At 40.1% G+C, this 14,176-nt stretch overlaps 1 protein-coding gene across 11 annotated transcripts in view; it reads right to left on the bottom strand.

Moving 5' to 3' along the window:
• Positions 1–14,176, bottom strand: part of KLC1 (kinesin light chain 1) — a 127,042-nt gene that overhangs the window by 67,742 nt on the left and 45,124 nt on the right. For all 11 annotated transcript variants that reach the window (XM_005285834.4, XM_005285831.5, XM_005285828.4 and 8 more), the window contains exons 7-12: positions 13,346–13,447; positions 9,749–9,922; positions 8,351–8,450; positions 7,341–7,390; positions 7,191–7,258; positions 5,322–5,430 (exon numbers count right to left, since the gene is read on the bottom strand). In XM_005285834.4, the coding sequence (XP_005285891.1) occupies positions 5,322–5,430; positions 7,191–7,258; positions 7,341–7,390; positions 8,351–8,450; positions 9,749–9,922; positions 13,346–13,447 (603 nt within the window). The remainder of the gene's footprint in view (positions 1–5,321; positions 5,431–7,190; positions 7,259–7,340; positions 7,391–8,350; positions 8,451–9,748; positions 9,923–13,345; positions 13,448–14,176) is intronic.

Below are 14,176 nucleotides of genomic sequence, written 5' to 3'. Positions count from 1 at the left end.
GGGATTTCTTTTTTTGAGTACCTAGGTCTCTTGACCAGGGGTTCAGAAGGTCTACGGCATGTTGAATACAGGGCTGGGTGTACTCTTTGTGTCACCTGAGATCTACTGTATTTCCTCTTATTTACATGAGTATAGATTCCAAAGGATCTCAGCGTGACTCTCAAGTCCTTTAAAAGGTATCCATCGAGCCTGCAAAGGGCTTACGACCATCAAATGGGAGGTCTTCAACAGTACTTTGAACCTCTGTCGGAAAGCCCAACATCTGCAGCCAAGACACTCTTCTCATGACCACTGCAGCTAATATAGACTGTGCTGCAGTATATGTTGCATCTAAGGAGGCCTGGAGCGATGTCTTCATTAGCAGCTGACCCTCTTGAATGGTGGCTTTAAACTGGCTACGATGTTCCTCTCACAGACGCTCAATAAAGGAATTACACGTGTTGTAATGTAAGTAGTCATACTTGGCCATGAGTGACTGATGGTTCATTATTCAGAACTGAATCGTGGCTGAAGCATAGATTCAGCAGCCAAAAACATAGAGTCTCTTATGGTCCTTGTTGTATGGGATGGACTTAGAGCTACGTAGCTCACCTCTTCATCAATGGCCTCTACTACTAGAGAGTTTGGAGCTGTGTGAGATAATAGAAACTCTGATTCCCAGGCAGGAACCTAATACTTTTTATCTCTTGCAGGTAGACAGTGTCGAAGTTGGGGTTTGTCAAATAGTCTTAGTGAGCTCCATAAGAGCTTCATTCACTGGAATGGCAATTCTCATGGATGATGAAGTGTGTAAGAGATCTAGGAGTTTATGGGGCTCTTGAAATCTGTCTAAGGGAATCTGAAGCCTGTCAGCAATTTGCTTCATCAGTCTGAAGTTATCTCCCATAGAAGGTGATGGAAATATCACAGCTTCATCAGGTGAAGAGGAGGAAATATTCATATGAGGTGTCATCTCCTTGTCTGTCCTTGCTTCTTGCGCCTCCTCTTCCTCTGCCATGGGTGGTGGTACAGGGGGCTGAGGAAAATCGGTCCTTCTCTGTTCCCTCCAGTGGTGTGAAGACCCCATTGCGAATTGCTGGCAATAGAATGACCATGGATCCCAGCAAGGCCACTGGCGGGGTCCAAAGATATAGGTGGAGGCATCTGTGTTCTTGTCATGGGGGTGTCCTTTTAAGGTCTATCCTCTTGTAAAACATCAGTGTAGGAGGGATAGTGATGTGTTTTAGAATAGACAGGGGAACTTTGCACTGAGATGTGAGAATCTGAAGAGTTCACTCCCACATACTACCCACTATTGTAGTAATCTTTGTACAAAATATGCCTTGTGCAGTATCATTTGAAAACTAATAACTCACTGGTCAATAATATGGTAAAATGTGTGTAGCAATATTATGTGAACAGAAGCTGGAAACATGACTGACATGTTTACCAGACAAGTCTGGGAAGAGGGTAAACCTGTTCCTCAAAGACAAAGGACAAGCTAACACCTCTAGCCAGGAGTCATCAAAGTTGATTGACAATCACCTGTCAGGGGCAAGAACAGATGGATCTACATTTTAGCAAGGAACAATATGGAACCTCTTTCCCCACGAGATTCCATGTCTCTGTCCTCACAACAGAAAGGAACTTTATTTAGGAGTGACCCTCAGGAAAATGTGTTTTAAAGGGTGACTGGACTATAAAAGTGAGGGGTAAAACCACCACAGGTTCTCTCTTCTTTCTCACCCATTTAAGACAACTAAGAAACCAGTCCTTTGACTTCGGGGAGGGGGGCAGTATCCTGACCTGAGAATTTGGTCAGCAATGTTGCTGGAAACATGTGGTAAGGATTTTACCTTGAACGAAGTCTAATTTAAGTTTTAGATACTAGAAAGCTAGTTATCTTTATTTCTCTTGTAACCCTTTCTGACTTTAATGCCTTATACTTGTACTCATTTCAAATCTCTCTCTTGGAAGTTAAATAAACTTGTTTTATTTTTTAATCAAAACTAATCCAGTGTTGTGTTTAAACTGAAATGTTTGGGCAACTATTGAATATTGACCCCTTACAGGGCCAATAGACCTATAATATCTGAACTGTCCAAAAGAGGGCTCGAATGCACATTTTAGGAAATTCAGGACTAGGAGTGTGTTGGGGTCACGCAGCAAGAAGTAACCAAGGCTCCTGGAAGCCAGAGAGTTGCTGGTGTGTTGCTGAAAAGCTGCTGTGGTCAGAGTTGCTGGATCAGGACTGCAACTGTACACAGACACTCAGGGTTTGACCTGCATGCTGTTTGTCTGTTTGAGTGTCCCTGTTTGGTAGCTACCACAGCAAAGCATTGTGAGGCACCCAAGGTTTCAAGGCAAGTGGTATGGACTGCAACCTGGAATGTGACAGGTACCTGAACACCTGTGTTACTGATGGTAAAGATTGGCCCAGGAGAGACTTGGTGAAGGGTGGCTTCAGTACTGATGTAGCTTACACCACTTGCTGGGCACCCAGTAGCGCGTCAGTTACAATTCCCTCAGTACCGTCTGAGGTCTAGCCATCCTTGGTACAGCTGACTTCCTCAATACTGGTACTGAGCGTTGCTCCTGGACGGGCTTATAAGTCTTTTCACCCATATCTCTGCCAGTTAGGGTCTGAGTACCCAAACTTGGTACCGAGTCTGCCTTAGATTGAGTTTTTTTTCCTTTGCCTTTGCAGTACCAGCATCACTCAGAGCCTACATGGAACTCCTCTTGGGACCTGAGTTCTCCATAGTCCTCTTGTGTCAGTGACAGAGATCCTCTTGCAAATTTACTCCCTACCTCCTTCTGTTTAGAGGAAGATGCAGATGAGGACTTTGGTGCAACAGAAGTTCTTAGTGCCACAGTACTGTCTACCTCTCTCAGGGTTTATGGTGACGAGATCTTGATGTGGACAGAGCAATAGCAGTACTGGGAGCTCTATGTACAGTGGGATCCTCCGCCCCTGGATCTGAAGCTGGACGTAAGCCTTTGTCCATCATCAGACATTTAAATTTGGCTTCCCTATTTTTGGGGATTTACCCTTGAGGGATGTGCAGATCTTGCACTTACTAGGAATATGGGTATCCCCAAACACTGGAGGCACTGGGAAAGCCTGTCACTGATTGGAATAGCCTCACAGCAGAAGAGACAGCTCTCAAATCCTGGGGAACTAACAATACCATAGAAAAAATAATGCGGCACAATCCCAAGAAGGGGAAGTACTAAACGAATATCTAACTATATCCAAGAATAAAAGGATTTTTTTTATTAATTTTAAAATTTTAAGGGCAAAAGGGAAAGAAAAGAAAGGAAACATTAAAAGGTAAATAACTATAAAACTATCTACAGGTCTGTCTCATTTTACACGGGGGTTCCGTTCCGCAGTTAGCGCGTAAAGCAAAAACCGCGTATAGCCAAAACCCCATTGAGTTCAGGTATAGTATTAAAACTGTTTTTCTCTTTTTTGTTTTTGCCGACCGCGTAAAGTTGAAATCGCGCATGTTAAATGCACATAAGATGCAACAGAACTGTATTTAAATGCTAAACAGAGAATAGGCACTCATTGCAGACTCCATCTCAAGCAAACGGTGGTTGAGAAGATACAGGCTAACCGCTCTCAGTTTAGTGCCATATAGCCTCAGCATGATGCATGAGAACGTATGGGGTGCATGTGAGGGCTGAACAGGCATTGCTACCAAAAATCTCCAATCAAAGGCGCAGGGCACAAGTGCACCTTAAGTGGAGCACCCACAGGGACATTGCTCGAAGAACTGCTATTTTACTTTAAAATCTCACTTGGATTAAAGATATATAAAGACCTTATACAGGAGCATTTTCACATATTTATATTAAAAGGGGATATATCAAGATTTTTTTTCTCTAATATTTTCCTTCAAGCTTACTGGTTTTGTCCTTTTCTACTTGGTAAACACTCAGGTTTTCCTTCTGTTTGTCATGGAGGAATGGATTGGATACTTCCTTGTGTGTCAAAACAATCAATGTTGATGTCATCAGCACATTTTGGGGTATAAAGTTTGTCAGTAACTCTATTCCTGGCAGTCTGCTTCTACAGCAACAAAAAATATTGCAGGATCAGGAACTAATAGGTTTTGAAACATCTCAGCTACAAATCGGTGTATTTAAAAAAGAAAGAGGTACTTTATCTGTAAGATATTGCCTGCCATATTTTGACTACAACTTTTTGTTCTGAACTAGTTTACTTGTAGTTTGAATTACAAAGTGTCCACACGAAAACATCATTTTACAAGAAGAATATTCCTTACTTTTCGATTACCACCAAAATTACTAAATTATTAAAAACAGAATTTCAAGAGTTTGTGTTCAACTGATTATCCACCATGACCCCCAAATCTTTTGCTGATAGAATCCCCCATTCTGCAAGTATGGTCTACATTATTTTTTCATACATGTATACATTTACATTTATACCCATATTAAAACACAAACATACATGCAGCTTTCCTTCTTCTTCAAGGAAAACAAAAAACAAAAAAAACTTTTCCCCCACATGGAAAGGTGAGGTGGTCATTTGACAGGTTTTAGGATTTGAGAATTTCCAAAAATATTCATTGTAGACACCAGCCCCAGGTCTTGTCTACATTAAGAGAGTTACAAAAGTTCCTCCTCAAGAGATTGAAGAGACCTCATATCAACACACAGAAGTATTGGAGAGAGTGTTCACCAAACAAGGCTCCTCTCTTGATCCTCTCCCTAACATGGTCTCCCTCCCCAGAAATGCTTCTCTAGCTATGGTCCCCACATGGTCCAACCTTACCCCCTAAGATTCAACTCCCAACTTCTACTGTGCAACTCCTCACACTGTTCCTGCTGAAAACTGCTGTCTGAGCCTGCTGCTTCTGTCCTCCCTCATGCCCTCCACAGGATTCACCCTCAATTATGCCATGCACATGCATGCTGCCAACCCAGGCCAGGAAGTGTCCCCACTCGGCTGTGCCATTCCTGCACTGCACACCTACCAGTTGCTGTTCTCCTGCCCCCACAATGGCACCTCAGAACACTTAGTATTCCACCAGTTCCTGGTATCATCAACCTAGCAATTACCCAGTTTACTAAGGATTAACATGGCGCCTATATATTTTTAATTTAAACTAAAACTAAGGGTGTTTTTTGTTAACATAATAAATAGTAAATTAGCAAATATATACAGCAATACATCTCTAAAAAACTGCCAGCTACTGAACAGCTAAAACATCATATGTGCACAATATACATCAATTGGAAGTCAAAATGTTGATAAAAACAAACAACAAATAGCATTACTAAGAACAAAGGGGAATTTTCATACTTGCCTGCTTACGAGATCTCACTGCTGCCTCTTCTAATGTTTCAGCAGCTTCAAACTTGCCTTGACGTTTGTAAAGTGCTCCAAGATTCTTTAAGGTAGTTGTTACTGTTGGACTATTAAAAAAATATAAATTGAAATTATTCTTAAATTTACATACACATGAAAACTCAGAAACATGAGATAAAAGCTTAGATACCATCAGTATAATCAATATTATCCGATAATTATCTTTTAAAATATTATACTAGCATTAAATATGTGAGACATTAAAAATATCTTTCAAATGCATTTATGACTCACAAAAAGTGATTGCTTAATAGCCCTGAAAACTAATACAACTACTATGCTCTGGAGCCATGTGACATGAACAACAGCAGTGCTAGCTTCCTGGGTGCCTCAGACCTGACCTCTAGTGGTAAGAGTGTAGTTCAGTCTCCAAAATACAGTCAAACTTTTGCCACCAGTGAAATGGTCAGAAAATATGTCAATTAGTGACCGTATCAATGATGGGTGTTGTAATATGGATTAGGCACTTGAGATCAAAAATTCCTCCTCGGCCTCTAGCTGGGAGCTACTTTCAGTTGCTACATACCTCATTCAGATTTAAGCCAGTGATGTTGAGGGGAAAGATTTCAAATTCCATTATGAATTTCTTTGAGAATTGTCTCTCCCAACCCCAACAAGAAAAAAAAAACAAACTGATTCAACAATATACCACAATTGTTAATTATAAGTCTTAAACCAGTCAAGACCCTTGCTGAGGTTTTGTTCCAGCAGCATTTGAGCAGAGACCCTGAAGCAATAAGATAGCCTGACTACTTCTGTGCCACACAGTGTTTAGAACAAGAGAGAGGTAGGAGCAAGGAGACATTTATGACACTACAAAATTCCTGATGCATGCTCCTCAATAGTTCAGTTACCCGTTCCCCTGCATATCCATTGCATATTTGACTGAACAGATAAGTTTACTAGATCCAGCAATAGTTTTACTAAGTTTTAAAAGTCTTATTTGTATTACTACATCCCCCAACTAAATGCTAAGATGAACACAGAAATAATTCTCACTCTTAACAGTGTCAACTACTTTGTGCAGAAGATTTTGATATTATATATAATACACACACAGTACAATAGTTTTGGCTCAAAATTTAAATTTGACACAGAAAATTTTTTATCAAGCATAATACAAAGAAAAAAGTGTTTGTTTCTTCAAATTTAAATGAAAATGTTTAAAGTCAAACAAAGCCATTTCTCACAAGATTTTGCAATTCAAACATTGCAGCACTGTGTAGAGCATGAGAATCAAAAAGTAAATGACTTAAACGAGACTAATAATGAAATGCAAAACAGAGAACAGAATAAGGAGTTAATGTAGGTAGGGGGCCAGATTATGTGGCCTGCTCTACTCCCCTCTGTTCTGTCTATACTATTAATATGCAGTGGCACAGAGACTGATCAGATGCACAGCATGTGGGAGTTCCCAGCAGGCATAGAGCTGGCATAGTAAGCTCCTATATCACCCCACCTCTGTAATTCCTGGAATAAGGGGTATGTTGAAACTGGGGAAAAAGGCATGTCCAGAGTTTGCTGCATTCTACTCATCTCCAACTGACAGATGGTCTTTTGGGTGCTGTTACTAGCCACTGGAATTTGCCTCAGTTGGGATAAAAAAGGCCTCAGAACCAAGTCACAATCAGATCCCCGAAGCCACCTTCTCTGCTGTGGCCAGCAAACATGGCCTTGGATTTCTTAGATATCAGTTTTAATATTAGTAACACAGATGAAAGGATTTGATTTTTAAGTAGGATTTTAAAACTGACATTTCTGAGTACTGTATTTTCTGTAGTTAAAATGCTTTAAATAATATACCTACCTATCAACTTTGCAAGCTTTGTACCAACCACCATACTCTCCAAAGGACGAGCCATCTTTTTGCTTTCCCTAAATTGAAAACAGCATGTTAAAAATTTATCTGTAACTAACAACAGAAATTCTGAAAACAATTATTCAATCATGTCCTTACTTTGCATTCTTCTCTCTCCTCAGCATGCATCCAGATGGGTTTATTTTCATCTGGTGAAAATATAAAATTAATATTTTATAATAGCAGTGAAAGAAGTAGACATTAATATTCAGGTTGAAGAAAGCTGAAGACCAACAAAAATAATGGTTCTGGCAGCACAATTAGCATTTTTGACACATCACAGAAAGACTAAGCAGATTAACAAAACACGTGTGTCTGCCTTTAACTGGCTTTAGAAGAGAAAAGATACCTAGAAGTCAGCATTACAAAATTGCTGACAGAGCCCTATTTCTAAAAGACTTTGATCCAACCAAGTTGGTGGAAGTACATACTGACAAGAGCTTAGTCGTTTGCTAGAATACACACATTTATTTCTTTTATTGTGACAGCTACTGAATGCTGCAAAAGTAACTGTCTTATTGCAAGGAAATGAAAATACTGCATTACAATTAGTAGTTTAAGAAACATGTTATACTCAAACAATGTACAAATAGACTGCTGACATCTAGCTGTTAAATTTACAGTCTGCCCAATTTAAGAAGAGGATAAGTTTTTCTGCATTCTTTAATTGTTTTGGCAGATGAGCTCAAACAGTTGACCATTATTTTTACCAAGTAATCTAAAATCCTATACTGAATTATTACAGTCACTGACTAGAAGACGACAAACATAGTCCCGTGTATATACTAGCTCTTAGACACTAGAGTTTGGGGTTCTATAGAACATCCTAAAGTAGGTTAGATAGAAAAGTAGTCTGTTATGTAGACTTGCTAAGTCTCACTCATTTGGAAAAAATCCTTGTTTTGGATTAATTTTAATGCAGTAATTAAAGTCTTTCCTCCTTAGGATGGATTTTGCTGTATGTTTCAATAAAGTCTAAAATGTCATTCCTTTTAATCTCCCTTAAATACTCACAACTTTAAGTATAATATCAATTAGTCTTAAACAGATTTATTTTGAGAAGTATAAAAAAGAAATCCTACTTTTCAGTTGAACATCAAGTTCCTTACCATCTACAGAGCCAAATTCCTTTTCATGTGCACGAGTAAGAATCTCTTTGTATAAAGTTTCTGCTTGCTTAAATTTTCCCTGTTTCAGATAGCAGGATGCCTAAAAAAATAATATAAAGGTATCAGCATAGGAAAAGTTTTGATTTATCTTTTAAAGACAGAATGTATCTATAATTACATGCTTGTTGACTAAAAAAACCATTATTTTTTCCTGGGGAAATTCTGAGCCAAAAATGTAAAATTCTGCATTATTTTGACAAATAAAATATGCAACAACATAATCACACCAATTTCATTTATTTTGGTAATTTATTTAAACTACAATACAGAAAAAATACCACAATAAAACTGTTCAGCATTTCCTAAACACAAGAAAGTTAAGTTACAAATACTTGGTAACCAATACCCTGCATTCCACTCATCCTGGATTTTCATTTAAATTACATTACTTTTATTTTGGTGTTCTGTAAAGTAGAATGTCGCTTTAAATTGCTCAGACATTCACACATAAAAAAGTCATACAGTTTTGCTAATCATGGTCCTGCTCTCTTTTTTTTTTTTTTTTTTTTTAAACATGGAAAAGTAAAATAGATCCTGAGTTGTAATCTAACCCCATTGTGCTTCTCTGGCACAGAAAAAAAGTGAGAAAGCCCATAGACCTTCCTAGCTGAGGATTTAGTTACTGTTATTTACAATAAGGCTCCTTTACACCACTCTGGCAAGGTAAAGAAGTCTTCATTGACTAAGAGTGGGAACAATTAACTAACGATGGGAACATTAGCAGCCTGCCTCCTTAGGGCTAGTCTACACTGGCAACGTTAAAGCACTGCCAAAGCAGCGCTTTAAGGTGGCTTGTGTAGTCGCAGCATAATGCTGGGAGAGAGCTCTCTCAGTGCTCTAAAAAATCCCACCTTCACAAGGGACGCGTAGCTACCTGCGCTGGTAGCCACGGCGCTAGTACACTTTCTACACTGGCACTTTACAGCGCTGAAACTTGCTTCACTCGGGGGTGTTTTTTCACACCCCTGAGCGAGAAAGTTGCAGCACTGTAAAGTGCTAGTGTAGACAGGCCCTGACACTCGTCTGTACGCAGGCACGCGCCGAGCCCTACCCCCTTAACATCTCTCCAGGGACATACGCACGCCCAGCCTCCTTTCCTTCCCCCCCCCACTCCCCCCCCCGAGCGATTTCTCTGCTGCTGACTGCTCTCAGCAGATGCGCCAGGGCTGCTGGGGAAAGGGTGTGTGTTCCTCAGATTTCTTTGTTCCCCCATATTTCTGCAGGGGAGCCAAGAAATCTGCGGAGGATATGCATTCTGCACCCAGGAGTAATTATTTTAGCCCATCAGAAAAAACAAAGCTTACATTTTCCTATTTTTACTTCATGTTACAAACTTACCAGATTATTCTTTGTTTTTGCTACATTTGGGTCATCCAGTCCTAGTTTAGTTTGGTAGATCTCAAGTGCCCTTTGATAGTAGTACTCCACCTCTTCATATTTACCCTGATTCTGACACAGTAAGGCTAGGTTGTTTAACTGTTTGGCAACATCTGGGTGATCCTTCCCCAGGACCTGGAAATGAAGGTACCATACATTAAAACATTCCCCATTTATTGTATTAGATTTTAAAGAAGCATGATCTTAAAATGATCTTTCACAACTGTTTTCTTTCTAATTTCAATATCAGACCATATTCTTTTACTTCAGCAGTTTACACTGTTCAGACTTTTCTATAATTAAGATTCAGTCATTATTTTCATTATAAATCCGATTTTTTGGTTGAGAGTGGAAGAGGGCCCCGTTTACGTTAGGTATACACTAGGGTTACCATATTTCAACAAGCAAAAAAGAGGACGGGAGGAGCCCCGCCCTAGCCCCGCCCCTGCCCCTCCCACTTCCCGCCCCCCCAGAACCCCCAACCCTCCCCCCGTTCCTTGTCCCCTGACTGCCCCCTCCTGGGACCCCTGCCCCTAACTGCCCCCCGGGACTCCACTCCCTATCTAAGCCTCCTTGCCTCTTGTCCCCTGACTGCCCCAACCCTTATCCACCCCCCCACCCCCAGACAGACCCCTGGGACTCCCACGCCCCATCCAACCACTCCCCACCCCCTGACAGCCCCCCCCCAGAACTCCCAACCCATCTAAACCCCTCTGCTCCCTGTCCCCTGACTGCTCCAATCCCTCTCCACACTCCTGCCCCCTGACAGCCCCCCCAGAACTCCCAACCCATCTAAACCCCTCTGCTCCCTGTCCCCTGACTGCTCTGATCCCTCTCCCCACTCCTGCCCCCTGACAGCTCCCCCCCAGAACTCCCAGCCCCCTACCCCCCGCTCCTTGTCCCCTGACTGCCCCCTCCTGGGACCCCTGCTCCTAACTGCCCTCCAGAACCCCACCCCCTACCTAAGACTCCCTGTTCCTTGTCCCCTAACTGCCCCTTCCTAAGACCCCCCCCCCAACTGCCCCCCAGGACCCTACCCCCTACCTGTACCCTGACTGCCCAAAACTTTCTCCACTCCCCTCCAAAAGCCCTCCCCCCGTTTCTTGACTGCCCCCTCCAGAACCTCCCTGTCCCTTCTCCTGCCCCCCCTTACCCTGCTGCTCAGAACAGGGTGTTGGGCTCTGTGCCAGCCAGACACATGGCTGAGCTCCCCTGCAAAACACAAAACCCGGTCCCTGGCCCTGCACAGGGTTGCCGGAGCGGGCTGCAGGAGGAGGAGCTGCCGGCCGGCTCAGAATGCAGGGAGGGGGGGGTGGGAGGAGGAAGCTGCTCCAGAGTCCACCCCGGGACTTTCCTGCAGTCCTCCCAGCCGGGGGAGGGGGAAATCCCGGACATTGTGAGTGCTTTACAAATTCCCCCCCGGACGCTATTTTTAGCACACAAAAGGAGGACATGTCCGGGTAAATCCGGACGAATGGTAACCCTAGTATACACTAGGACTGCTCTTGGCTGACATGGCAAATAAGGTATCAAGTGGGCATCTAATTTTCAACCATTTTCACAAAAATCAAGTAGTTTAGACATTTTCCATCTATAGCAAATTTTAAAAGATGCTTTTGTGCACTCAATCAAAATTCAAAGTTAAACTGAAATTTTACAGGCTAAGATTACAATGCATTAGAGAAACTGATGTTTGTTAAATAAACTTCTCAATACAGCTTCCAAAAAGTCATTTGCATGAATATATTCCAATAAGTTTTAGGATATCTTTCAGTCTCGCAAAGAAGAAATATTCTATTTTTTTCTAATTTGCATTGTGTTAGACACAGTCATTTGGTCAGTAATTATGTTGTTTTGCTAATGACTAGTCATTCTGTAAGTGAGGGAGGTATAATAGAATTTTTCTAAATATGTACATTTAATTATTCTCCAATTCCTATACTACTGTATATAACCAGGGTCTTGTGTATTCTGCAATTCCATGGCCATGGAATTTGCTCTAGAATCCAAACTTCTGTTTGAAAGAAAACAGTTTCTAGCTCTGAACTGAGTGTAAGCCAATGCAATGATGTCCTGTTGATTTTTCTCTACACTCCATTTTTTTCTGAAATAAGATCTCCCATAACTTCTCTACCTTCAGTGAAGTGCCACCAATGTCAGCAATAGCTGGAGTGCTAGTGAACAGGATTAAAAAAACCTGGTGGCAAGAACTCCAGCAGGCAGTTTATAGTTGCACTTCCGCCGTAGCTAGCATTAGTGGGAGACTGACACAAAACTTCAGCATACAAGTCTGCATGAAGCCTGAAACAGTAGCCCTGAAAAATGAGGATTACCCCATTCATTTCAACAGTATGAACTCTGACATCCAGATATTACAATTTAAATCTTAACACTGTAACTATCATTGTTGATCATTTTAATATCAAACTGACAGGCTTACCTGACAAATGAGAATTGTCTCAACTTTTCCAGGTGACCAAAGCCCAAGTTTTTTTTCCCCCAAATAATAACCCTCCATCTCCTTTGACAACTTTTATAATAGTTATGTATTTGCAATACAATATCTCACACCATATTAAAATTTACAGGCAGCATGAAACAAATTGATTTGCACAGTAGGTCAAAATATCACAGGCTTACGTTAGCAACTGTATTATTCATTTTCATATTTAGTTCAGTAAAAACCTCATTTTCAATAATATTTGAAGATGATGCAGACTTCTCTATTTCAAACTGATTATTCAGAAAGTACAGAGTAATTGGGGGTGGGGAGAGGGGGGGTCCTATCAGATAGAAATGTTTATTGTCTTAATTCTTCCTGTTTCATGGATTCTAAAACAATTGTTTGAGTTAGTCCATTTACATTAATCCCAGGTCAACAAATATCTCTATCAGGATTAAAACATTTTAAACAGCATTCAAGTAAACTAGTCAGCACATCTATGGCTTTGCACTTACCAGAGTTTAAAGATTTCCCTATAATAGCTATGAAAAGCCTAAAAATGTCTTTTGTATATAATGTGTGGATTATTCAATTAGATCCTAATTGAGAGAGCAACAAAATAATTCATAACAGGAGATGTAGTTTTCAAGTAATAGAATAACTTAAAAAACATACAGCATACTTAACCAGTTTTAACCTACTGCAGTGCAGACAGCCAGACAAATGCACTGGAATAAGCATTTTCACTCTCTGCGGCAGTACAAAACTAACGTGAAATATTTAAATGGCATGCATTTATTTTGTATTCAAATGCTCTAGTCAACCCAATAGAAACATACCTAAATGTCCTTTTCCTGCAGCACTGCTCTTACTTTACATTTATTGCACAACTTTAGAATACACCCAAAGCCTCTCAAGATTTTTAACTTAATTTTCTTAGAACAATTTTGTATTTTAATTTAAGAAGCTGTAGAACTCTATCCAAGGTATTTAGTATTGCTTGGTAGGTCTAACCAATCAAAATATGAGAGAGAGAGAGTTTTTTCTAAAAAGCAGAAGTTGAAATTTACAAAAAATAAAAATCCATTGTCAGGCTTCTGTTTTTTACTCTGTACCTTTTCTCTGATCTCCAAAGCTCTCTTACACAAAGGTTCTGCCTCCTTGTACTTTCCTCGTTTACCATAAAGCACTGCAAGATTGTTTAAAGTAGCTGCCACCTGTCAACAGCAGAGAAACATTATATATAAAGTGAATACCTAGTGAAAGAATGAACTAGTTAAAATATATTTACAATGGACTGCTGTATTCATATCCTCTATGTACAGTGAAGACCTCTGGCAAAATCACTGCATTAAGAAATAACTCTTAAATGAGAAGACATAGCAAACTGTGAAATGTATTTGGTTAGTCTGTTGAAATGTGATTAATGTATAAATTTGCTCTAAATAGGACAACACAGAAATAAAGCTATATTACATAAATCCAGATTCACAGAGTTGCCCACTGTAACATAGATTATATGAAGCAATACATCACCAAGTTAAATTTTAAAAGTGACTTGAGCACGAACATCTTGATTGGAATTATCTGTTTTATTTTAAAACAGAGGCAATAAAACAAATCAGAAGTACAATTTTTACATTAATTCAGCAACTGAATTGTTTAAAATAAGCTAATTAAAATATTCCTTCAGAAATTAATTTTTTCCACATACAGACCATGCAACTTGATTCATAATCAAATAAATGTGGCAGAGTAATTTTTGGGTGAAATAGTTTGAAATGGATAAAATGCTCAAAGACAAGTTAAATATTAAAAGAATGCAGAATATTATATTGTGGCCTCCTACCTGTCCTGTTTAGTGACAAGCCAGATCTTAAATGTTCCTGTTGAGTTTAATATTAGAATAAGTTGGGCAGGGGAAGAAAAAAAAAAAGTGTCAGTGA

The sequence above is a fragment of the Chrysemys picta genome, chromosome 4, assembly GCF_011386835.1.
Source record: "Chrysemys picta bellii isolate R12L10 chromosome 4, ASM1138683v2, whole genome shotgun sequence".
In the NCBI taxonomy this organism is placed as follows: Eukaryota; Metazoa; Chordata; order Testudines; family Emydidae; genus Chrysemys; species Chrysemys picta.
This window is presented reverse-complemented; position numbering and strand designations above follow the sequence as displayed.